This window comes from Ambystoma mexicanum, chromosome 5q, assembly GCF_040938575.1.
Source record: "Ambystoma mexicanum isolate Mex_15411 chromosome 5q, UKY_AmexF1_1, whole genome shotgun sequence".
NCBI lineage: Eukaryota > Metazoa > Chordata > Amphibia > Caudata > Ambystomatidae > Ambystoma > Ambystoma mexicanum.
Window position 1 is genome coordinate 498,947,090 of NC_090933.1, and position 27,288 is coordinate 498,974,377.

The 27,288-nt window shown below is 48.6% G+C and overlaps 1 protein-coding gene across 4 annotated transcripts in view; it reads right to left on the reverse strand.

Annotated features, from left to right (window-relative positions):
- TRAPPC8 (trafficking protein particle complex subunit 8) overlaps positions 1-27,288 on the reverse strand; it is a 2,435,788-nt gene that overhangs the window by 747,063 nt on the left and 1,661,437 nt on the right. For all 4 annotated transcript variants that reach the window (XM_069620968.1, XM_069620966.1, XM_069620965.1 and 1 more), the window contains one exon: positions 13,052-13,178. In XM_069620968.1, the coding sequence (XP_069477069.1) occupies positions 13,052-13,178 (127 nt within the window). The remainder of the gene's footprint in view (positions 1-13,051; positions 13,179-27,288) is intronic.

The window sequence follows — 27,288 nt, forward strand, 5'->3', positions numbered from 1 at the left end:
CTGATGGATAAACTGTAAGCCATATACCTGGTTGACACCAGTCCCAACTTGAAACTTGTTCACCTGCCGGCTCTGTTCCTAAGAGTGGCATCGGACGAGTGGCCATGTTGTCTGGCCCGGTGGCCATTTTGTCGAGCTGCGTGCCACGGGCCAAAGTTGTGGTGCATGGCTCCCTGGGCCCAGCCTCCTCCAAGACCCTTGGTGATGGAGCAAGAGACCTACCCTGCACTTCAGGTCTAGGGATAGAGGGCATATTGCCCTTGGCAGTGTCGCCAGTAGTACTGCGTGCAGGCGCCCCCTCCGACATTGAGCCGGTACTAGGGAGTTGCCCCTCGGGTGTACACCTGGTAGAACAACCTTGCGGTCCCTCCGTCATGAACCATCGGACGCGTCCCTTCTGGATTTCCTGGTCCCTGACACATAGGGGCTTACACTCAGCAGTACTCCCAACATGGCCGCCAAACACGGAACGAAGTTTACCAGTTTCCGCGTCGGACGCATCACATTCTATAAAGCAGACACGCCCCTGCGGCTCTGCGCGTCTCAACACTACCGCTTACAGTGGCTAGACGTGTGCTGCCGTAGTTCGCTCTTGTTATCTTCTTGATTCCTGGTTCCCAGACCCTTTTAATACCTACTCATCCATTCCTTTCCCTTTTGTTCTCACTTGCATCCCGGATCTCCGTGTACTCGCTTCCGAGTACACACCTTGCTGTTTCCAGGACTTCCCGGACTTCTGAACGATCCATGACTCGGGACGCTGATCGCATGCTGGAATCCGAGGACATCCGCAAAGGGTTATACAAGACCCGCAAGGTGCGCAAGAAGACTCCATCGAAGAACTCCAATAAAGAATGCCGACAGGTGAGAAGGGGGGGAAACCTGTGACACCCTCACCACTATGCCAGGGAGGACCAGACTATCCCTCGGCCGTGAGGCCATAGCTAGACTAGCCTTGGTGTGTGTGCTGGTACCAGAACTTGAGAGGTTCCTCCGCTCGGGTGTTTTCTCGGGAAGGAGTCGCCCTTACGGGGTGTGTTGAAAATAGCAGCCCTCCTTTGGGCCTCGATCTCTGTCCGACAAACTTCTTCAAGTCCCCAGGAGGCGACCTCTCAAAGAGCACCCCCCACCTAGCTAGCCTGTTCTTCAGTGTGCATGCAGTCAATGTGTCGCACGTGGAACAACCGCCCTAGCCATGGTCGGGGCCAAAACAGCGGAGGCAAAGAGCGCGAGGGTCAGACGTAGGAAAGAGCCCCTCGCAGGCTGGACACCTGTTGAAGCCCGCTGAAGTCGACATGCAACAGGGAGGAGCGTGACGCCAGAGGACCAAGTACCTAAATGACAGATAAACGACAAAAAGATAGAATCCGGGGAAGGGCGCGTGGTAGTAGATGGCAGGGCCAAACCCAGGAGCGCTGGTGAAATCGTCCCATTCCCGTCGACGTGGAAAAGGGGACTGAGGTGTGACGCAGGTGGGCGGAGTGAAGGTAGCGCATGTCCCCAGGCCGCACCCCTGCGCGCCTCTAAACTTAAAGGGGAAGAAGGGTTTATCTGGTGAAAAAGGTTCCGTCTCCTGTCCCTTGGAAGGGACACCCATGCAGTATGGAAGAAAGGGGGACGGGACGTAAAAGTAAGACTAAAAGAACCCCAGAATGGGAAGCAACAAAGAGGGACAGGGACTGGAAATGAGGGACTACCTTCCTGCAAACTGGGAACTGCCTTTCTTTTGTAAATTGAACTAAGGGCAAAGGGCTGTACTAAAAGGGACAGGGTGGGGCCAGAAGCCAGCGGTCATCCCTGTCAAGGCCTCCCTTTCTTGCCTTTTTCGTTGATTGGATTTATTATTTTTGGAGATGGGTAAATAGCAGGTTAGAAAAGGATTCTGGACAGAGGACTATCTTAAAGAAGTCCTGATAAGCAACCTTTAGAGTTTCTTGAACGTAACCAAAATAAAACCTCTAAAACTATGTCTCATTGTCAGAGTCCCAACTCTGACCTACAAGTAGTGTCAGTAGTGAGATACTTGTGGACCATGTCAACAAATTACCGCCTCCCCACCCGCTGCCCCCTATCAGTCAGTGGGGCATAAAACCCGTTTATCCTGCCCTTGAAGACAAACACTTTTGCTACAAGACGGCAGCAACCTACAATTGCCCCCTTCAACAACATTTGCAGAGGCCTTAGAGCAGGGTATTTCAAAATTAAACATGGCTCCTCATTTAATTAAGACCCTCCTAAGGAAATCATTGATAGCCAAGAGAAAGCTGAAAAAAGACATCACAAGGAACTAGACACAACAGTTGTGTCCCCTGGTGGTAGTCATCTTCTCCACAGAATCTGACAGCCCAACCTTGAAAGGGAAGATCTATGTGCGTACTTTTAACAGTTGGCACCCGGTCTCACTGGGATGACACCTTTTAAACCTGTTATGTGGCCCTGTTACTTCAGGGGGAATTAGAAGTAGTATCAGTGCCAACGTGACTACCCCTGTTGATATGAGTAAGAAGCCTGCCCAAATAAAGTAGAACAAAGTCCATTTTCTAGTGCAGACTACAAACCCTGAACCCTCAGTTTACTCCTCAACAAAACCCCTATGAAGCTGGCTGGAAAGATTCAAAATCTGACAAGCCAATGGTTGGGAATTTACCAGAGGTTCTTGAAACCCTGGCCCTTGAGCAATTGATAAACTCAAACCCACCTCCAAAGAGCAATATTACAACTTTATGAACCTACTTTGGGGACAGCCATTCAGGTTGCTCAAGCGCTCTTTGAGCCCTTTCAGTTCCATAAGCATCACGTACTGAAGGCTCAAGAACCTAGGAGGGAAATTAAACCTTTATCTAAGGAAACCCTACCACCCAAATTTGAAGTGGCTCCGCCCACTGTTCCTTGGAAGCGGAGCGAGGAGACAGTAAAAAAACATGCATCCCCTGCCCATTGTATCACCACCATCCATCTAATTAAACCTGGAATCGGGCAATCGGTATCACTCGTTCCAGGAGACCCAGAGAAGTTGAATAACACACAGCTCCCACCATGTGCCTCACCTCTTACAATCTGGTTTGTTCCTCAGGTTAGGCGCTCGATAAATGTGTACGATAGGGGGAGCCCTGGCACCATTTACAGAACCTGCCTTTCATTGTTACGTTATGTTCGCTAGACTTCTTAAGCGCAGCTATGACCCAAGGATATCTTGGTGCTATAGATTTCATAAGCCAGAGAGAGGACAACCAGAAAAGGGGGAAACAAATTAAATCAAACACAAAAGGGCTAGTTAAAAAGATGTGTTTTAAGTGCTTTCCAAAAGGCCAGATTATCAACAATGGCACGCAGTGTCTGAGGAAAAGATCCCACAAGTTCGGAGCCACGACTGAAAAAGGCTTGTCCCCCCCAATCGTAGCTCTGAAATAGTGGGGGGACACACAACAATAGCTGATTTGCTGAGCAGAGGTTCCAGGAGGGAGCATACTTAAGTTTCTCTTGAAGATAAAGCAGTCCAGAGCCATAGTAGGCCAAATGGACAACACAAGGTCTTCAAATGTAATTCTCGCCGCCACTGGCAGCCAATGAAGGCTCTGCAGTACCGGAAATACATGGGCACATTTCAGGAGGCCAATGGCCAGACGAGCAGCAAAGGTTTACACAACCTGAAGACGCTATATGAGAAACTTGAGTTGGGCAAGCAAAGTAACATTGCAATAATCCAAAGTCCCTGAGATGGATGCTGAAACTACCAGGCTCCAAAGTCTCTAGGAATAAACTGACACATTTTCCTCAGCATCCTAAGCTTTGAATGGCCTGAACTGCATCTCGCCTTGACCTGGAGAGATGCTGAAATGATGCGATTGTGACTCCTAGATTCTTTCCCACCAAGACCAGGGTGGGTAAGGGGCACAGTGAAGGGGGCCAGATGTCAGTAGTCGAGAGGGTTTGGGTAGCTGGATAATGGCAGAGAACCATAACCTCAGTTTTCTCTGTGTTTAGTTTTAGCCAATTTGTATTAATCCAGCTGGCAATATCTACTTGACAGTTTTTAAGCTGAGCCGCCTTCATACCCTGCGTTCCCGAGCTATTCTCAGGATAAGTTGTGTGCCTAAGCGTAGAACCGACACCCCTGGGAGTGAATCCACTTGGCCAGAGGAATAATGTAAATATTGAATAGCATATGAGAAAAAGCCAATCTTTGTGGAACGTCACAAGTCGGAGTGGAGGGTAAGGAAAGAAAAGGTGGAAGAGAAAGAATGGACTTCTAATCTCTGCTCTGGTCAACACAAGTTTAGAGGGCCCCCCTTGTTAGTGAAACAGGGGAGACTTCTGGGGAGATATCCAGACCAATTCACTGTAGCTTGGAGAGCAGTCAAGGCCAAGTCTCAGGATGAGTGAGGGTGATCAGAGGTCTTCAATGAGCACACACAGTGAAACACCCAGGAGTACCATTAGACAGTAGTATATGAAAATATACAATTTATTAGGCCCAAGAATAAACACAAGTGAATAACGAAATGCGATAGTAAAAATACCAAACATATTTTGTAAAATATACACAGTCACTGGAGCCAATGCAGTAAAGTTCTAAACTCCACCGATACCTGTAAGGGAAAAGGGCAGGCAGTCTTTAAAGCATAGACAAACATCAGAAATAGAAAACCCTAACTTTATAAGTCCAACTGTGAGAAACCTGAGGGTATTCACCCAAGCAGACCCCGAGAATCCCTTATTCAGGTGGCCAGGGAAGGGCTGGCACTCTCAGATCCCAACCCCGGGGGCGGACGAGCGAGGGAGGGAGGATCACCTGGGTAGGGGAGTTCGGGGTTGTGCTCGGGGAGAATACACCAGGTGAGATGCAGTATTATGCCGGGGAAGAAGAAGGAGAGGACGACTATATCCCTGAGACCTTTGTAGGCTGAACCACATCTGCCTCTGTACCTCGCAATGAAACTCTTGCCCAGATCCAACGATCCCTCCGTATATGACAAATCCCCTAGGAACCCTAAACCAGTTGCACGCTGAAACTATCTCTCCAAGAAGCCCTGGTTTCCCGTGTCCTAGCCGAACACTCCCAGTCATTCTCCTCCACGTCCCTCTAATTATTTCTCGAACTCCCAATCTGTTGTGACAACACTATCCTTCCCACAATCTCCCCTATCCAATTCACAAACCCTACAAAGCTCACCTTTCCTAGTTATCCAATCACCCCCTTCCTTATGACACCTTTTCCCCATCCTACTCCGTAAGATATCTAGAAACTCTACCCCCACCTCTTTCCAATACGAACAGTTTCCTATACCGTGACAAACAACGGACTAACACCAGTGCCGTTTACCTGACATGTCTCAAAACAAGGGTCAGGCAGAGTCAGGCAATTGACAATGATTACACGCACCTGACGGTCCTTTCTCTTACCCATAGGGGCAAAAGGCAGCCCGAGAGCACACTTCGAATAAGGCCAAACGCATGAGGATACAGTAATTCCGAGACGACAGTTCAAACGAAGAAGAAAGGCAGCAAGACCGGAAAGGACGACAAGGAGGGAAGTACCCTTGCCCTTTTCAACCCAGTCCTGCAAAGCCTCCAAGAAAAGAATCAGAAGACCGAGAACTACAGCTGGTGAATGGTGCGACAGATGTCAACAGTACATGGGGCCCTCCCGCACTGATAGCCAGGGCGGGGAGAATTGATTGCTGACGTGGTACCGTCCTTAACTCCAGAGACAAAAGAGAAGCCAACGAGTCCAGCACAGCCAGGGAGTCGGGGAGAGCGGATAGTAAACCGGACTGTGTTGAGCCCAAGGTTGCAAACTGCAACATTAATTGAAGAAATAACTTGTATGTTATTGAACTTTTAAGAAAAGCCAGTGAAGGACCAGTAGCAGAGTGATCCAGAGCCACGTAAGCGCTCATTCGAAGGACTCTGGCAGGTCCCCTTTGTTGAAACTACAAATACCAAGAGGCCCTAGGAGAGGCCGGCGTGAGAAGTCAGAGGGGTCATACAAGGGTCGAGTCAAACCCCTTGTACATTCGTACAATCGAAAGTCGCTGACGCATTGACAAGAAGAAAAGTAAAGGGAAGCATGGCTGGGGCTTAGATCCGGACTTGGGTAAAAGGAAGAACCTAAAGGGTCTAAAGGAACTGTCAGGTGAATTGTGGCAAGTGTGAACCCAATGGAGGGATGACAAGAGAAAGCTAGGGGAAGAGAAACCTGCTTCCTAATGATGAGCAAATCATGAAATGTATGAGAAAATCATGAACTGTGTTAGAATGGGCATGTGAACCTGACGGAGGGATGCGAAGGGGAAAGCTAACAAGAGTGAATCCCGCATTGTGAGAAAGCAAAGTGAACTGTTTTTTTGGCAAAAATGAACCCAGCTGAGGGATGCCTGCGAATTGGGGTGAAGCATAATACACCCGTGAACATTGTGTCGACAAGAGTGAACTCAGCTGAGGGTTGTCCACAGTGAATGGTTGTTTAAAAAGACATTGAGACTCTGGAATGTTACATTGTGAATAAAAGGCAGTAGTGAACCTGATGGAGGGAGGCCCACGTTGTACGAGGGATCGGAGCCCGGCAGAGGGGAATCCTAAAGGGAAGAGTAAACCGCCCGATGAAGATTTATTGAAGGAACCTTTGTTTTTTTCTTAATTCTAACACATCAGGTCCTCTGAGACAAGAGACTGTGTGAAAGAGACTTGGCCACAGAAGGCCATGATATTTTGGAAGCTAACTTTAACCTCATGCTGGCGGGCCCAGGCGTGTGCTGTGCTTAAGAGTCCCGCCTTGTCCCATGGTAAAAACGTGGAGAAGGTAGACCCCCAATCATACCATCCTGACTTATAATTTCGAGAACACTTCTTTCTTTTCTTGTGAACACTATCCCACACTATTTTGTAGCATAGCGGTAAAGATTGGCAATATTTTTTGTAAAATATTTTTTTTAATTTTTTTTTTTTAGTATAGGCTCTTTTTATTTTACTAGACTCCACTTGGACTGTTTTATTATTTGAGGTCATAGCTTGCTCCCATCTTAGATTTAGGTTTAGACTAGGCGTTTTTCTCACCCATTTATACAGTTTAATAGGTTCTATGTCATGTCATATTGACACCAGTTTTTTGACAGGTGTTTTTCCTAACAAAATTTGCCGAAAAAAATCGAAATGCTTTTTATTTTATTTAGGGGTGTACCCCCAAAACTCTTGCTCCTCCCCCTATTTTATACTGTTCCTGTCCCCCGTTGTATGCCCTTTACGACTCCCTCTACCCAACATTTCGATGTGCTTTTTTGGCAGAAATTGTTAAGGAAAACACCTGTCGAAAAAACAGGTGTTGATAATGGGACGTTGTACCGTTTAATAAACACTGGTGAACTGTGATCACGTGTGTCTGTCTTTACTGTTGCAACGATGAGTTCCTTACACAACCCTACAATGGATGGAGCGTGTGCTCTATGTTCGATGTGTGCGTAAAAGCGCTCGGTCGTCCATAAAAGGCACAAAGTACCTTTCTAAGGAGCTGGCAAAGTTAGGGACAGGATTCTGAAGGGTGAAAACAGGGTTCAAGCATAAGGACAGGGTCTGCTGCGATGAACAAAGTTATTCCCAACTTTTGGAGGGCTTTAGAAAGCGGCGGCTACCCAAACCAAAGAGAGGACCACAAGAGATCCTCCAAATTGAGGAACAAGGGGCCATTGGTAAGGGGTTTCAGCACTCACTGCCCATAGCTTGTTTTAGGTCCAGTTCGGCTTCAAAGTGCACCGGCGCTACGAGTGCAGATGCAGATCCGGTTTGCAACCTGAGCTGTATGTCTGGACTCTGTTGAAGAATAAAGAAAACACTGATGCAGCTTTCTCAGGGCACAAGAAGGAACGCAAGAAAACTGCCTTCAGCGACTGTTGCACAGTGACGCAGGGTCACCCAACTCTCAGGACCTGCCGCAACATTCTCTCTCGTGGCCCAAAGCAGCTGGGACAATGAAATTGGGTGAAAAGATGATTTACAGTGCGAGCTAGGATTCCCCAAGGTTTCGAGGCAAAACTCGATGCGACTCTCCTGCACGGGTGCTAAGGTTCAAGCTGGAAAGTCCACTGAATGGCTGAGGAGCACTTCCAAACAAGCTCTTTTGCAGGGCAGCCAGGAGGTGTTGAGAGTGATTATTCCCAACACTCAAGAGGTTCAAAGCACCTTCACAGGTCTTCTGAGATAGAGTGCAAATTAGGGATTCTTCTGGGACAACAGCGGGCTCAGGGTGCCAACCTTCTTCTGCCCATCTATGAATAGTCCTTTGATATGCTCGGCTCTTAGGAATACTTGGCTCCGTCCACAGGTCGATACAGGGATGGGGAAATGGGAAGACATTTCTTATGGAATTCTAGGGTATGACACTGTTGGATGATATTTTGCACCCATTTATCCATGGAGATGTTGCACCACTCACTGACATATTGAAACAGATGGCCTCCCACTGGGGTGGGCCAGCTGACCCTGGGCTGGGTTAGGCTTGTATGGTTGTTGAAGTCCTGGAGGACGCACCTCGACAAAGCTGACCCCTCCCTCCCCCGCTAAAACCGCGAACATCACCTATAAGCCTCGAGTGCTGGATCGAGAGGGCTGACAATAGGACAGCCTGTAGTCTTTTGAAGACCTGGAGAAACGCCCCTTGGAGGATCCAAAGGACTGCTTCCACTGCTGAAATGTGCCGAAAGAATACACTGTCTCAGTGTCTGTCTTGATCTTGATGGACTAAAGGGTGTCATCCACAGCCTTACCAAACAGGTCAAACCTGTTGATTGAAATGTGCACTACCTTTGACTGGCTATCCGTACGGAAGTTGCTGGCTTTGAGCCATCCTTGACGGCATAGCGCTACCCCATTGACCATCTGCTGGAAAATGGTCAGAAGCCACCTGACCTTCATGGAATAAAGCCAAGGCTTCCACCTTCTTGCCATTCGGTAGGAAATCAAGGCTGGGACCCTGCTTATACCATAGCTCTCGATCGTACCTAGAGAGAATGGCCAAAGCTTTAGCAGCTTTGATCATGGATGCGGCAGTCGTAATGATGAGTCTGCCAGTCATGTCAATCTTGTTGCCCTCCTGTCCAGGCAGACCCATCCAGGGTGAAGAGGGGCTGGATTAGCTCTTTCTTGCTGCTGCAGCAGAAACAACAGCGTCTGGAGATGGTTGGGATCTCAGACATTTAGGGGCTGTCGCAGGCAATCTGTACTTCTCCAGTCACTCCTTCCTAGGAGGAGCTGAGAAAGGGTTTTTCATGACCAACCTCACAAATTTCATCCAGCAGAGGAATGGGCACCACCATCTTCCTGGAGGCCTCACAAAAAGGAAACCTTGCTTCCTGTTTCTCTTCAGGGACCAGGCTGGACAGTTTGGCAGCCCGCGTAAGCATTGCATGAAGAGAGTCAATTTCATCCGATGGAGAATCCCTGGAGGGCAAGTTAACGTCTGCTGGTTCACCATCTCCAAGAATAAAGTTGTCTAAATCATCAGTACCCCAGAGTGCCCTGGGACGTATCTATGTTCAGGTTGGTATTTGTGTCTGTGAGCGCAGCAGTATCCACCATGGGAGGCGGTGGAATGGACAGCTGGCGAGGAGCGGATGGGGTCCGATGAGGGAGCAAAAGTTGGGTCCGTGAAGGTAAAGGTGGACTCCTAGAAGGAGCAGACAGGAGCACTGCTGGAGGAAGACGCTGCTGCACTTACGAGTCAAGTGTGGGTAGAGTGGACAGAATGGTCATCAACAGATCCCTGGGGGCACTAGTGCCGGTGCTTGAGGCGCATGGCTAACTGGCCAAGCTGGTGGAGCAGGCTGCAGAGAGTTATAAGGCCCTGGAAGGGTCTGTCGAGCAGGAGCACGATAAGGTGATGGAAGTATGGGGTCAAGTTTCTTCTGCCTGCCTTCTTGGTCAGAGTAAAAACCCTCTGGGATCTCTTCATCTGAAAGGTTGGACGGATGAAGCAATACAGCCCGAGGAGCCACCCTAGGAGATCCTACAGGGGACAGAGTGCTGTCCTGCCTGGCCTTGGTCGGCTTTGGAAGGAAGGGGACAACTGAAGTCTCCATGCATCTACTAGCACCCTAGAAGGAGGCAATCACAGGAGCCTATGGCAACATCAACAGAGCTGCAACTGGAACAGACAGAGTTGGAGGCAGTCTCAGAGGCAGATACACCCTGGCTAGGGTGGCAAGAGCTGTGGTCATGGTAGTCGTCGCTCTCGACAGGAGCGACGGAGTCGTAGGCATGGTAGTCAACCGGGTGAAAGGTGTCGAAGACGAGGTTGTGGACAGGATGTTCGTCGTCAGTCGTCGACAACAACCTCGATGGCAGTGATTTGTGCCTCCTACACGAGTGTGAGGACTTGCGCTTCGCAGGAGGATCCTGGCCAGTCAACGGTGCAGGGTCCATCAAATGAACAGCAGTTGTCGAACGCCTTTTCTATGATGAAGTTTCTAATGTTGCAGCTGTTGTCGACATGGTGGTCGTAGGCATAGCAGTTGGCGTCGACCAAGAGGAAGGAGCGTGAGACGATTTCATCTTTTTCAGTATCTTCCCCCGGGAAGTGTCCTCTTAGTAAAGGGGGTGCGCTCTTTGGATCTGCCGACCCTTGCTGAGGCATGACTGCGCATGTTGGCCGAGTAGAGGCCTTCACACCTTCTTCAAGCCAGGCCAACCACTTCCTATGGCGATCTTTCTGGGTCTTGGAGGGAAAAGACTGGCAGATTGGACAGCCGTCCGCATTGTGGTCTGGATGTAGACAGTAAATGCATTTCTGATGCCTATCTTCAACAAAGACGTTCTTCAGGCTGCACTCAGAGTAGGTCCGTCATTGTGCATAGAGAAGGCCAGAGGCCGCGGCCTCACGCTGTCTGGCGATCCGGCGATGAACTGGATCTCAACTGTTAACGGGTCCCTGCTAATGGCAGTCACAACAGTGACTAAAGATGACGAAAAAAAGACGATTATCACAAAAATAAAAGAAAAATATTGAGATTTTGGGGAGCGAAACAGGAGGACTCCCAACACGCAAATGTGGGGTAAAAATCTGAAGATGGCCTCTAGGGGTGCAGCTAAAAGGGATGAATGTCATTGGCTGGGACAGTATGACCCAAAGTGACAACAATAGACTATAGAGTCGATGAGCAGTTTTAGCTTTAAAGCAAAACTGCTTTATTACTGAGGTTTCTCGGCCTGACGATGGGGAAAATTCATGAGCAAGCGAATCCATGTAAGTTCCAATGCTGGAGAAAGGTGACTACAGCAACCAGTAGGAACCTGGAGGAAGACTGAACGGGGCAGGCTGGGCTATACAAGCCCAGCTTAACAGAACAATGATGAAAGGTGTTTGAGTGAGGTCAAAAGTGCAGTAGGTGGACTAAAAGACCAGGCTGTGGAAAGTGGATGGTAGAAAGGAGCATTAAGGAGATTGAGGCTGTGGAAGGTAAGTTGCAGAGGCTGGTACCAATTAATGTAGTGCAGAGCGAGAGGGGGGTGTATAAGGGTACAAAGTGGGCAGAGGTTAGTGGTGTGTGAGACGACAGAGTGTTTGCGCGAGAGAGTGAAGTTGAGAAATCCTTGTTTTATTAAGAGCAACCTAGCATGAGAGCCATTTTAGTAAATGGAGATAGAGAAGGCCAAGGCCTTTGGGCCCTCCCTTAGACCAGACTAGATCAAGGAAGTAAGGATTACCATTTGTTAAGAGTCTTGTCTCAGATGGTTGTCATTGGGTATAGGGATGCCTCGGGTGAAAGGAGCACAGAGGAGGTGCAGTATAAATTACGGTACCTGGTAGGTCCTGTCACACACAATCTACCAAGAAGCCCAATTGCATCCCCTTTTGCTTGTGGATTACTGAGGCCATCTGTGAAACAGAATAAGATTCAAAAGCAGTACCTCTACCAAGCAAAATGAAAACCATTTAGACATTGTGTACGGATAAGAGCACACTGATTACTCAGGCGTTGACAAACTTCTGAAGTTTCATTTATGGACCTGTGGGAAAAACTGACACCAAACCAGCACCAATGGTTTGCAAAGATGTGAAAAACCAACTGGAAGTGGAACTACTAATTATGAAGACCAAAGATTAACCTCTGAGGTTTTAGATAACTTTTTGGCTAAACACTCGAAAGCAGGAAACATCTTAACTAGTCTGTGTTAGAGTATTGACTTTGTATTGAATTTCGTCTTCCTATTGCTTCATTTTGCAAATATTGGAGATGCGCAAAATGCATAACCATGTTAATATAAGCACCATTACTAGAATGTTCGGATCGGCTTGGAAACAAAGATTACAATCTTAATACTTGACTGACTGGGCTAAGCCGAGCCTTCACAGCCCTGCCTGCCACGGGATGTCCTCCCTGCTGCCCCATTCTCCACTTCCCTGCGCTGCGCCAGCACCACTCCCTTTCCATCTCATGGTCTCCGTCCCACAATTGCCTCTGCACCACCCAACCCATAGATGCATTGGCAAACCAACAAGCTTGGACACTATGTGGAAACCTTTTGTTTTTGGGGTTTGGAAGGAAGGGCGGGGCAAATACGCTGCTATGTGTGTTAGAAGCCATGCCTGCAGGCTTTGGCCAATGTTGGTTGCCCTGAACCCTCCTTAACAGCCCACAATTTGCTTGGGTCCGTTAAGTAGGGCTTTTCCGGGCACCTCAGCCCCAGCACTACTGTCAGGCGCTATGGCATAAGTGTTCTTGCTTAGGTTGTAGATCTATTATTTGACTGTCATCCTGTGAATTGTGACTAAAATGTGTTAAATGTTTAAAATTAACTATGGCACAATAAAAAATAAAGAATTGTGACTCACTTTTGAGAGGTGGGTTAGTATGCGGAATGGTTCAATTTGTATTATTTAAATGTTGAAGCTTTAATATATAGTGCCATTTTTTGCATTAAACACAAATACATTTTAGCCCTACATGTGCTCACAGAAGAAACTGGACTAGATCCTCAACTAATAATATCAATCTCTGAATATTTAGACCTTGCTTCTGAAATTTTCTCTCAAGTTTTTAGCAATTTATTAGGCACTTACCGGTTTGCAAGGTAGTTGCAGTGCTTATGCCATCTATATTGGCAGCACTTTGAAGAGTGCCGAGATTGTAAACAACTCCAAGAATATGCAGCTCTCCTGTTTCATGGGGAAACAGCTTTAATCTTGCCTGTGGAAGAAACAGAAAGAAATTAAGAGTAGCTCACTGGAGCGACTAACAAACTCCTAGTCCATAATCCCCTTTCCTCCATACTGTATGGGCGCCCCTCGCGAGGGACGGGAATCTCTTTTTCACAAGAAAAAACACTTTCCCTTTAAATTTGTAGGTGCACAGGGGCATGGCCCCTGGAGCGCAGGCTCCCTTCACTCCGCCCACCAGCTCCACACCTCAGTGCCCTTTAATGCGTCAGCTGTATTATGGTGAGCAGCCTCTATTTTTAGGGGGAAGGCTGGTGGAACGTATGGCGGAAATGGGACTATGGGCTAGGAGTATGTTAGTCACTCCGGTGAGTAACTCTTAATTACTCCTACGTCCCATCTCATTTCCCCCATCCTGTAGGGTCTATTGCCACCGACAACTGCCCGGGGAGGAGAGCTAACACTCTGAACGAAGAGATTACGCAGGACTGCTTGGCCAAATGCTGCGTCAGCCCTGGCACTGGTATCCTGGCAGTAATGTTTGCAAAAGGCAGATCGGGTGATCCATGTCGCTGCCCTGCTTCTCACCTGCCATGACACATGGTGCTGGAAGGCCACTGCCGTTGCCTTGGCCCCAATGGCATTGTGCATGCATGCCCCTTGTTGGATCTTTGAGCTACACCTTGTATGCCTCCTGGATCGCTGCAGTCATCCTTCTAGCTGTGAAAGCTTTGGACACTTGCTAACTCGGCTTTGAGCCACCGAATGTGACAAAGCGTCCATCTTCCGGAAGCCCTTAATTCTGTCCAGATAGAATTTTAGTGCTCTTTTGATATCTATGCAGTGACAAGTCTTTTCTGCTTCTATCCTTGGGATCTGGGAAAAATTTGGGGAGCACAATCTTCCCTTTAATGTGGAAACACGACACAACCTTAGGGAGGAACTTGGGACTTTGTCCCGATGAACCTGCGTGCTGACATAAGTCCAACTAGAAGTGCGGTCTTTAGGGTGACAAGTTTAATATCCAGAGTGGCCATTGGCTCGAAAGGCTTATACGCCAGGGCACTAATCACCACGTTAAGATCAGAGGTCAGGTGCTTGACCGAGGGGTACAGTCTGGTCAAACCTATCAAATGCCTTTTTACAACCGGATTGGCCGATGAGAAAGTGAATTCGTCTGAGTCCCTGTATGCGCCAATAGCCGCCAGGTAAGTCCAGCAGGTGTCAACATGGACGCTTGACCTAGCCAAGTATGCCGAGAAAGATAAAACGGGGTCAAGAGTGCAGGCCCTTGGATCTACACCATTCTCCTTGGACCATAAGCAAAACCTGGTCCATTAACATTTGTATTGGCTGCGTGTCGCCAGACTACTTGTTCCCTGTAGGATTTCCAGGTAATAACCTGCTTATGGTCCAAGGAGAATGGTGTAGATACAAGGGCCTGCACTCTGAACCACGTATAATCTTTCTCAGCCCACTTGGCTAGGTCAGGCGTCCAGGTTGACATCTGCTGGACTTAGCTGGCAGCTATTGGCGCATACACGAACACAGAGAAATTCACTTTCTCTTCGGCCAATCTGGTTGCACAACAGCTGTAGATGTTGAAGAGTTACCTGCTCAGGTACCAGGCTGCTAGGGCTAGCCTCTCCGGACAGGGTGAAGGAGTGTGCCCCCTTGGTAAGCCAGTTGCGGGCCCTTTGCTAGCTGGAGCTAGACTTCGAGCAGGTCTAACATCTGACAGAGGTCGGAGAACCAAGACCTCGCGAGCCAGCAAGGCGCTAGGAGAATGAGAGGCAGCCTCTGCAATTGCCTGATCTTGCTCACTACTTTGTGAAGAGGTGGGGGCGGGGGACACGTACGCCCACATCCCGTCCCAGGATATCTGAAGCGCATCCCTGAGGGAGCCACGCCCCTTCCTGCCCAGTACACAAATTGGTGACAAGTCTGATTGCTCTCTGTCGCAAACAGGTCTATGGCTGGGTGACCCCAGTTGTTGGAAACTTCCTGGAACACTGTCCCATTCAGTTACCACTCGTAATTGTCGAAGCCCATCTGACAGAGCTTGTCCGCCTCCAGATTGGATACGCCCGGCGGAAGAACTACTAAGATCGATACCTCCTGTGCAATCGCCCACTTCCAGATGTCCAGAGTCAACCGACAGAGGAGGGGATCTGGTGCCCCTCCCCCCGTCTATATAAACACTGTATTTCCCGAATTATTGGAACAAAGGACTTGAGCGCGAGCTAGATGGCCATCAATTCCAGCCAGTTCATGTGATTCTGCTGTTCGGTTGGGGACCAAAGCCCATGGACGGCCTGTGCCCCCAGGGTGGCACCCCAACCCTGGAGAGAGGAGTCTGTACTGATTGTATGCTGTATTGGGGTGGTTGAAATGGTCTGCCCTGCATGAGGTTCTCCTCCTGGTCTCACTATCTGAGGTCCTGCTGTGAGTGGGTATGGTGACCAGAGCCCCAGATGACCTGATTCCTGGCGTCAGGAAGCTGTGAAATGCAGCTTCACCCTCCTCATGTGGAGCTGGTATAGGGCTTGCCAAGTAGACATGCTGTTAGCACACCCAGCAGGTGTTGGTACCAACACAACACTGTTATTGTCCTGCTAAGAAAGTGGGCGACCAAAGCCTTGATAGCCACCACCTTTTCCACTGTAGGAAATACCTTCTGCGTATCCCACATGAGTCCCAAGAACACCAGAGTTTGAGTCGGGCAGAGCTGCGACTTCTGGCAACTGATCGAAAAACCCAGCTTGAAGAGGGTACCCATCAGTCTGTCTGCTGATGTCCTGACTTTTTTGAGACATGTGCCTCTGACCAAACAGTTGTTGAGGTAAGGATATACATGCAGGCCCTCCGTACTGAGGAGGACTGCCACTGCATTCATGAGTCTTGTGAAGGCCCTCAGAGCTGAATTTAGACCAAAGGATAACAGCTTGTACTGAAACTGCAAGCCCATGTTCTGAAACCTGTGGAAGGACCGTTGTGGTTGTACTATGAGGACATGAAGATGTGCATCTTTCAGGTCCAGGAAGCACAGAGTCCCCCACACAGCACCTCGGCTACGATAGCTGGTGTCACCATTTTCAACTTCTGCAAAAGTAGGTACAGATTGAGGTAGGAAAGATCTAGCACTACTCGCAGGTCCGCCTGTTTCTTTTTTTGAATGGCGAGGATCTGGGAGTAAAAACCCTGACCCTGTTGAAGGGGAGGGACCTCCTCCAGCACCTCGCTCTCCAAGAGGGAACGGATCTCCGCCAGGAGTTATGGTGGTCCGATCTGTGTGAGCTTGGGGCGACAAGGTGGAGGGGAGGTCGTAAGCCCATGGGGTCTACCGAGATCACCCACGAGTCCAAAATATGTGTGTGCCAAGCCTGACTGTGTAGGGCCAGTCTGCCCCGACTGGGGTGCTGTGGACCTGAAAACAGCTGTCATTGAATCTTTGGGTCTGAGGCTGGCGACTGGGAGGGGGACTGGAAGAACCCCTTGTGAGTTGACTCATGGTGTTTTCGCCTATGCTGGCTTGGGGATAGGTCCGGTTGCCTGACTCTACGATCTTTAAAATTCCCAGAAACCTCCGAAGGATCGACCCTTGTCCGAGCGCAATTGGGTCTGAGTGCAGGCCTTTGGGTACCGGCTTGGTCAGAATGGCCAGTGATTTAGCCGTCTGCGAGACGCTCTTCTTTTCGTCCAGCTCTACATCTGTAGTAGAGTGGAAAAGATCGCCACCCTCGAAGGGCAAGTCTAGGATTCTCTCCTAGATGTCAGGGTTGAACCAGCCCGCTTCACCCAGGCAGTTCTCCTCATGTTGGTAGCCACAAAGATCGCTCTACTCACAGTATCTATGTGGGCCACAGTGGCCTCCATGATATCTTATGCCACTATTTTAGCCTCAGAAAGCCCAGCCTTGAAGGAGGATTGCTTGTCTGCTGGAATGTCTGGGATAAAGGCTGCATTCTCTCTCCACAGACTTTGAATGGCCGCCGCCAGGATGGCATTGGTGTTGGCTCTGTCTGAGGGGCAGGCCTGCATTAGAATAGACCTTCTTTCCGTAGACCTTTAATGTCTTCTCTTTGCCGAGTAGTGCTGATGATAAAGTGCTCCAGGAGGAAGCCTGAGGCTTAAAATTCATAGATGCTGCTGCAATAACTGAGGATAAAGGCTGCAGGTGTACCGACAAGAGTATAGTGTCGCCTTCCACCTGCCTGAACTTTGCATCCAGCCTTTTGTTGACTGGCTGTGTTGAGTGTGAGACCATTTTTTTTTCACCAGTTCTTCAACATCTTTCTGTAGAGGGATGCTACACCTGGCCTCTGCTCTGATGTTGAGCACCTCTGCCAATACCCCAAGCCTTGGCCGATGAAGGTGTATCCTGCTCCTCCTCGTCTGTGTCATGCTGATCCCCTGCAGTAGCTGGCAACCCTGGATCTGAAGGGGGAGTCTCTGTTGGTGCCGAGATAATTGGTACTGGTGTGGAGTCCAGCGTTTTAACATGTGCGGGTGGTGGTGATGGAGTAGGCTGCCCAGGCACCGGGAGGAGTGGCGGTGTGTGAGGCAGCATGTTGTGTATTATGCCCCTCAGGATGTTTCCCATCTTCAGGGACAAAGAAGCGGTCTTCACAGGCAGGCTGAGATCGCTCGTTGGCAGGCGCCGGAGACAAGTACACCTGTTGTCTGGACCACCCCCCCACCCTGAGAGTACATGCACTCAGAGTACCGAGCTCCAGTGAAGGTCGGGTACGACATGGTCCAGGTGATCAGAGTTATTGGAACCCAGCCTGACGTGGCAGAAGGTGCACGCCTCTGCAGTTCCCCAGATTGGAGGGAGTCTGCACTGGCTGGAGTGCTTTCCTGCCTTTGGGGGTCTGGCCGCCATTTTGTCTGTGCGTGCCGCCATCTTGTCCGTGCCTTCCACACATGGACCCATATTCGACGCAGGCCTGGGCTCGGGCTGCATGCCTGGTCGCATTGGCACTGGCCCGCCTTGCACCTCAGGCGTGTGCCTGTTAGGCAGTTGGCCCTTGGCCATGGGGCCGGTAGTGCTATGAGTGCTGTGTGTAAGTGTCCCCTTGGATGAGTGAAGCCCATTGGGCCGAGACCCAGTACCAGAGCCTGATGGCTTCTCAGCGCTGGAACTGGTAGGGCCTGTAGACGCCTCAGCCATTAGGCCGGTAGCTGCGAGAGCCTCTGTGTCCTTTGCACTGGTGCGAGGGTCCAACTGATCCCTCCCGCCAGATGACTTTCTTGGGAAGGAGTCACCTCTGCAGGGTGCTTTAGAGAAAAGAAAGCTTCCATTCTTGGTTTTTCTCCTCCATCTATTCTTTGATATTTTCCAGTGGTGTCCTGGAGAACAACTCACTCCACCGTCCATGGTCTTCAACAAGGCACCGGAGGCAAAGCGTGTATGGATCTGACATGGGGAAGGAATCGCTGCAAGACGGGCACCTGTTGAAGCCGGTCGTGGACGACATGCGCCAGGGACAGGATTGGGCACTGGTGGACGGTGTTCCCAATTTCTGAAAATAAGAAAAAGCTGTAATGATTAGGGAAAGAGCGCATGGAATAATGAGGCGGGCCTCACCCAGGAACGCTGGTGAAATCGGTCTGCCCCCGTCAACGTAGAAAAGAGCACTGAAGTGTGGTGTCGGTAGGCGGGGTTAAGGGTGCCTGCGCTTCCGGGGCCACACCCCAGCGTGCCTACAAATTTAAAGGGAAAGTGATTTTTCTGGTGAAAAGAGGCTCTGTTCCCGTCCCTCCTGAGGGACGCCCATACAGTATGGAGGAAAGGGAAGGGGAGGTAGGAGTAATTGTATGTTTTTTTAAATGTACTTTATTGTTAATTACAAGTATCTGCAAATTATATTTATGTTTGTATTCACAATGTTAAAGCCAGGGGGTCAACACACAATTCCCATCCAAATCATATGGTTTCCAACTTATTACACAACAGAAAAAGGGTTACCTGCAATCACAGGATGTGCTCAAAACAATATGCAGACTGGTGAGTCTAATCAAAACTTCACACCCCCCCCCCCTCAACATCGCCACCCTGGCAGGAAAGAGTTATTCACAGTCTGTGTGTTAAGTGTCCCACACTTCTTTCTTGGCCTTGTGAAATCTCTTTGTCTTTTGTTGGATTTGCCAGGATGTCTAAACTCTTCTCCTTGGTTCCTGGAATACCCATCAGCGACATGGTGAATGTATGTCTTAAGAACACATTGGGCCCTGGGGTTTTCAGCCTTAACAACTTCTGCAGGCTATCAGGGAGTTTCCGTGGGTGCTGCTAATCCAGAACCTCAGGTTCCTCTCCAGGGCCTTGTGCATGAAGCTGCCCATTTGCTTACTGCACCTTTTCCGGGGAACCTCCCTCTTCAAGTTCCTTCCTCCCAACTTCACCTCCACTCTCCATTTACTTTCTTTCATCCCTCCTTGAGGTTTTGCCACGCTCTAGGCTAGCCCTCATCCATTATACTTTCTTTCGCTCTCTCAATTGGCTTCCCCTCATTCCACTCCAGTCTTAACTACATCTCTCTTCTCCCTTTACCTTCTTTCTTTACTGTCTCTTAACTGCTCCTAAATCCGGAGACTCCCTTCTGATATTTTCTCCCTCCTTCAGCTCAACTCGTAACTTTATCCTTCTCATCCATGTTCCTTCCTCCCTCCTTTGCCACCTCTCTCTTTCTCTTTCCTCCTCATCGCACCACCATGCTCTGTTCCCCAAACTCCAATCCTTCTGTGTCACTGATGCTCCTTTGTCCCCCTACAAGATAGCCCACTGGAAACATAACTGTTCCAAGGCTTTCATTTGTGCATAAAGTGTGAGCGTGAGTTGCGATTGGAGTTCTGGCAAAGGGAATATGAATTTGGTTTGCGAGTACAATTGGCTTGTGGAGCATGTCGCAGGGCGGCAACCAGAAGGCATTTCAACTGTGGCCGCCATTTTGAAATCAAGAGTGACCACATCAGCATTCGCTGCAGCATGCTAGCACTGGCGTTTCCCTACTTTCATGTATGAGTAAAACTTTAAAATCCTGATTCATGCAGGGGCCTTGTGAACGAGTGCAGGCAGGGCCTATGACAGGCTGCCCGAGCCAGACTCAGATCTGTCTCTCAGCATGAACCATTTCTCCACAGCATCATCACAGGCTCCACTACAGTCATGGTTACCAGTCCGTGGCCCACTAGAGTGTTTGCATAATTTCCCCATTGGTGCTCCAGGGACCGCTTCCATAAATTGGCGAATGGGTATTGGAATTGTATGATGGCTGACACACAGAACTAGAGAGCGTGAGGATCCATCATATACTACACCTCTTGGGCCTACTTCATGGAGTGGGTGGTGGACCCCAACATTCATGACTCTAGGGGCTCCCCATTCCCATGCCTCATGCCTGGGACTTCACCTCTCTCTTCCTCTCTGAACATTGAGGTATGCATAGTATAAAGGAATATATTTTTGCAGGACTATACTATAAAGTCCATTCTACATCTGAATATTTAACTCCCAATACCCAGGTACAATAAGGACAACAGGGGCCTTTTTCAGACAAGTATACCATTTTTCACTTTCAACTTTGGCATCAAACTTTCACTAAATTTCAAGCATGAAACATTGTTTCAGTACAAAAAAAGGAAAATGATGAACAAAGTGTCAAAAATACTCCCTGTGGCCTCCAATATAACTCCACACATCTGTAAATCTGAGTTTACAGAGATGGGGCCATCACATGCAATCATAAGGAATCAATCTATGGATTAAGTGATCATGTCCTTATAGAGACAAGTCTGCTCATTCTCTCACATCATGAATCCTTTAATAAAATAGGTATTTAAATCTCAAGCAGAAGTGATTAAAAGACTTAAATTGCTGTAGGTCTAAAGATTGCAGAGGTTACATGTTAAGCTTGATTTTCAAGCACAATATGAACAATATAAATGTGTAGTATCACAGGCAAAAAAAAAATAACCTGAAGAATAACAATGTGGTTATTGCTTGTGCCCTGCCTCAAAGCTTCTCTGCTTCTCAAATTTAGTGTTACTTGTAACTGAAGTTCGTCAAAGTCGATACATTTCATAGCTTAACCTGCACTGACTACTTCCCAGACAGGCTTGACATCCTCAGTGTCAATAAAGGACAATTGTATTACACTCCTTTTCATCTACAGCTTACCCACCACCTCATTTTGTCCCTTTCTGTTTGGACTAAAGGGAGGATGAAGGAGAAGGACTAGGCGCTACATATAGAGGCCATGTTCATATTAGTATAGCAGTTGAGTAGCATATGTAAAGCAAATGCATTCCCATTCAGCCTCGTCAGTAGGCATGGTGGGTTGCATGTGAACCTATGAACCATACCAATGAGGAATAATTACTGTCACAGATAAGTTCATGTTTTAGGCAACATTGGGTATTGCTTACATTTAAATGTTTTGAATAGATTGCAAGTATGGGAAGGAGCAAAAGGCTTACCAAACTTTTCACCTGATCATAAGAGGTTCTGCAATGACACCTGGCCCACAGATGACTTAGCTCTCATATCAATGCCAAGGCAACCAGTTCAAATGGCACAAAGAACTGCTTGGACTTTGGAAAGTCTTTGTTCTGTTCAAGTGAAATTGAAGCTCTCTTATCACCAAACAAATGCAGTGCATGTTCTGCTGTTGTAGAGTTCTCTTCAGGAAGAGGGAGACAGTCTTGTTGATTTGGTACTCAAAGTGTGACCTTTGGATGAAACAAAGTGTAAAGACTGGAGCGGGATACTTCTGGCCACTATATGGTTAGGGTAAAGGCACATAGAACCCCATTCAAGGTTCTTTAATGGTAGCAATGGACGACCAACTAAGGCTGAGACTCAAGGGAGGTGATGCAGGCTGGTTCTTAGGTATACTGAGTCCCCGAGCTCCCCACAAAGTAATGTCCACACACAATGTTATGGGCTAGCACTGTTTTTTTATTAGGCAAAATAAGGTTCAGGGACTATATATAGAAACAAATAACACTTTGTGCTCTGGCAACACTATCCTAATAATGGAGAATATATACACATCTATGCAGAACCACAATATAATAGATTCAGTTCAAATGCACCACATGCTGACAGTTATTAAAAAGCATAAGAATTACTAAACAGTGTGTAACTTCATAGACAATGTAGAAAGGCAGTAATATGTACGGACATTGGCAGAATGCTTTCCTCAGAACATAAATGCAATACTATGTGAGGATGCCCACCCACCTGGGCAACCTGTAAGGAAATGTTAAAGTGTACTTTATCTGGTATATCACAGCCCAGTCCATAAATGTTCAATAATGCTCTACTTTTCCTTCTACAGATCCCACTACCCCAAAGTGCCTCAGGTGACACAGGAGAACAGGATCCAAAACGAATCTGGGACCTCTGGATGAATCTGAGCTGTAAGATGCTTTTCCTTGTCACAGTACCTTGAGTGACTTGACAGGCAAAGTGCGGGAGTCTCTTGGCTTTACTCGACGAGACCCCTCAAGGATGTACCCCAGTTGGAAGGAGTTGTTGCTGGGATGTCGGTGTCGAGAAGAGGGGAACTAAGCAGTGTCAGAAAGGCAGCAAAGCATGACTTTCAAAGTGGTCTCTAATTTAGGGTTGCTACGCGAGCAGCTGAAACTTGCTGTAGACCCCGACAAGGATTCGACGAGGAATATAAGTCCTTTGTTGGTCGCCGATTACTTTCTGTGGCGACGGGGGCAGTGACAGAAGTAGGTGTTGGGTTTCACAGTTCACCTCCTTTTGGTTCATCAATGCCGCAGCACAGACTTCAGGATGGCGCCTGGCAACCACGACTCGACGACTGGACAGTGGACCCTCACCAAGTCTGGACCCTCAGTGCGTCTTCTTCAAATTTTGGTGGTGAGAAAGCCACCGGCAGACACTCCTCTGCAGACAGCGACCCTGGACCTTCTCCGGCGTGGAAAAGTCAATAGTTGTTGTGGCAGCAGTGCCCCTTTAAGGATTCTTCAGTATTTGGAGCTTCAGCAGCTCTGGGTGTCGGGCAGCCCTATGCCACGGTACCCCCTCTTCCGGGCAATACTCAGCAGCTTGACTTCCAGCAGTCACAAACACTTGCCTGGGGCCTGGGCAATACAGATGAGTTATTAGGCTCAAGATGTCCAGACACTTCTTCTGGACCCATGAAGATCCCTTCCCCGGACGGCAGGCACACAAGACTGGGTTCCTGGACACTTTGGGTGAAGAACAGCAGTTGCACTATGTTCTCTCGTAGCTACGGGAAGAGGTTGCCTCTCAGGTCCTCTGAGTCCTTGGATTAGATCAGCAGTATGCGGATTCTATGAAGATTACAGCCGCATACGACTTCTTCCAAGTGGACCCAGGATGTAAGCTTAAGCTGACTTCAGCTTCTTGATTCAGTTTTCAACTTCAGCCTCTCAACAAATTGATGATTGAAGGGTCCAGAGTTATACACAAATGTTCCCCCCCATTCACTCAGGCTGAGCCAGGCTCAGCCAGCCCATCCAGCCCATCACACACAAGTGCTTTCATGCAGGCAGGCAACCAATCAGGCTCACAGGCATTCAGGCCATTCACCCAAAAGCAGGCAACCATAAACACAATGTGGATCGAAAGTAACACCCAGCCTTTCAGAGCACTACATTGCATTCACTGCAGTTTCAGTCAGGGCTGGCCCAGGCATTGTGTCACACAACCAAAACAAGACACCCACAAACACAGAATGCATATTGACTCATCATTCCGTTCATTCGGGCTCCACCAAGAGTATACCCACAACAAGCAGTCCCTGGGAAGTCTCCAGCCAGTCTGGCAGGAGGCAGACCCAGAGCCATACATGGCCCTTCCACCCAAAAGCTATTCCGGGCAAGGGAACAGAGCCAGGACTTTGGGAAACAAGGGGGAAAGGCAAAGGAAACCAAGAGACCACCAGTGGCCATCTTGCCTTTGTGTAGGAATACATTGATTCATATGGCAGGGCCTGGGTAACCCAAAAATGGAGGATACCCATAGCCATTGCCAACTCAGCATGTATCTGCCACCAGCACATACCCTGCTCTGTGGGCAACATACATGTGCCCAGAAACATACACTAGGGGCAGGATCACCTACCCATGGGTGGCCTAAAGGTATGCCATGGGAACTGTTCACCAAAAGATAAACAATTAAGAGCTGCTCTGCCAGGGGTCCAAACTGGACTCCTGTGCAGACAAGTACACAGAAAACACCAACAGAGAAGTGGTAGGACAAGGACGAGAAGGCCCTGTCCCTCCAAAAGCATTTGCTGCCTCACACCGATAGCGTGGAAAGCGGCTGAATCTTGTGGAGTAGGGTACTGAAACTCACTTCCTAGGGAGTAGTCAAAAATGACTGTGTTGAATTGTGAATCCACTAACAGAGCATTCTGAGACAGCGATATGCAAAACTTTGAAAAGTTGATGTAGAAATCCAGAGAAGTCAGGCATCGAATGGTGTCTTTGGCGCGCTGCAGGGCTAACGGCTGTGAGGGGGCATGTATTAGCCAGTTGTTCAGTTAGGGGTAGATGTAAATGCCTGCACACAGAGGTGGGCAGCCACCGCAGTTAGGTATTTTATGAAGAGTCTTGCACTGAATTTAGGCCAAACGGTAGAGCCTTGAACTGGTAATTCTTGGTTTGCACCACAAAGCTAAAGAAACATCTGTGCTTGATGTGTATGGGGATGTGGAAGTAGGCATCTTCCATGTCCCGAGAGGAGAGGAAGTCTCCCTGCTCCAGCTGGTCGAGAACGTGTTGTAGGGGGACCATGCAGAATTTGTGCAATTTGAGGAACTTGTTGAGCTGCCTGAGGTCGAGGATGGATCTCCACCCAGCGGACTACTTTCTTACCAGGAAGTATCTGGAGTACACTCCGGAGCGCCGGGGCCGGGATGGTACAGCTTCTATAGCAACTTTTTTAGTAGGGACCGAACTTCCTTTAAGACAAGAGGCAGATGTTTTCCTTTTCCTTTATGGGTGGCATGGATGGGCATTTTCCCAGAAAGTCGAGGGTGTGACCCTGTTGAACGATGTTGAGCACCCAGGTGTGGGTGAAGATGGAAATGTTGTGCCTCTGATCATCATAATGGCACAACTGGAATCCCACTGGGGCAGTCAAGTGGGGGCAAGGGTCCTGGTTGCCAGCATTGCTTGGGAGTTTGCATGCGGGTGGAAGATCTGTGCCATCGCTGCATACCTCTATACGCTTGCAACCTCGCACGGAATGCCTCTGGCGAACTGGTGCAAGACAGTTGGTGGTATGAAGGTCAATAATCCCTGGAGGTTCTGGAGAATCGGCCCTTACCGGATAGAAAGAACTGTCTCCGCTGCTGAAGGGGGCCCAGCAAACTGCTGTATCCATGTTGCCTTGATTGCCTGAAAGGTCCTGTTGACCTTCCCAAAGAGGTCCACTCCATCAAAGGGCATGTCGACGACTTTAGACTGTACTTCACGGTGGAAATTGGTAGCTTTTAACCACCATTGACGCCTCAGCACCACTTCATTACCAATCCGGCATAGGGCTATGGTGATGGAGTAATCTGAAGCAGCCTCTCCTTCGTGCAACAAGGCAAGCACTTCATCCTTTTTATCAAAGGGCAGGAAATCTAAGATTGGACTCCATCTTATATCACAATTGCCTTTCAGACTGGGAGAGAATTTCGAAAGAATTAGATGCCTTGATGGTGGAGGCAGCCGTGGTAATCACCCGCTCTCCAAAAGCATCCAGTTACTTCTCTTCCTTGTCCGGGGGCACCATGCATGGAGAATAAGGATTGGCTTATCTCTTGTCTGTGTCCATGAGGGTTGCCACTGGGACAGAGAACAACTGAGGCGTTGGCCGAGGTGGTGGCGCTATGCCCTGATGTGAGTCATCAACGGTGCCATAGACTATAATGGTGCTAGTGCCGGCATGGGTGACAAAGCAATCCTGGCGACTGAGATAGTAGTTGGTGACGAGGTCGTCGATGAGGCCATCGTGGATGGTGCAATCATCGATAAAGAGGTGGTAGATACTGGTTGACTGAGTCATCGATGCCACAGTTGTCGACGAAGTGGATGGTGTCGATGACTATTTGTGTCTGTGGCTCGTCGACAGAGTGCAACTTGAAGATGTTCTCATTACGGATGTCAACAGACATCTTTTTTTCAGCAGAATGAGATGAAGACAATAGTTTACTTGCGGCCTTAGATCCAAGTTGTCCAGGTCGCAGATGCTGTAATTGTGGATGGGACTGTCCACAAAACGGAGGGAGCAGACGGCACCGGGTCAGCCGCTGTTTTCAGCGGGTAGTCATGGTGTGTGACTTATGTCCCCCTCTTAGGTTTCTTCCCCAGGGAAGTGACCTCATGTGACCTCGACATCTTAGCAGAGGGAGTGTGTTCCACATGCCTGCCGATGCTCGCAGAGACATGACTTCGGAGTGAGGCCGAATCAGAGGCCCCATCACCCGCCCCCAACAAAGTCACCTACTTTCGAACAAGTTTTTGATGAAAAGGACTGACAAATGGAGCAGTTCTCCACATCATGGTCCGGGTGTAAGCAATACAGGCATTGGTCATGCCGATCATCCACAATTGTCATGCCGATCATTCACAAAGACCTTTTTAAGGCTAAACTGTGAGCAGGATCTGAAAATGCTCTTCTTGCTGGCATCAGTCAGTCGTGTGGAGAAGGCCTCAAAATCGAGAAGAAGGCCTCCCACAGCGAGAAGATCCGTTGATGATCTGGATCTTCACCGGCAACGGGTCCCCACCACCGGTATTCATGAAAGTGACTGATGATCAAAGCGATCGAAAAAAAACAAAAAAACTGACAAAAGTCGTCATTTCGGGGAGCAAAACAACAAGTTCTCCCAGCACGTAAATGTGCAGTAAAAAACTAACGATGGTCACCAGGGGTGGAGCTAAATTGGACTGATGCAATTTCCAGGGGCAGTATGACCTAAAGTGACAGCTATAGACTATATAAGTGCAAGGCATTTTTTTAAGCTTTAATATTACAGACGATTCGCAGCCTGAAAACAGGGAATATTCATGAGCATGTGAATCTATGATAGATTCAAAGCTGGAGATTATGTGCATCTCCCTTTTCCTATCACAGCACAGTATTAGCT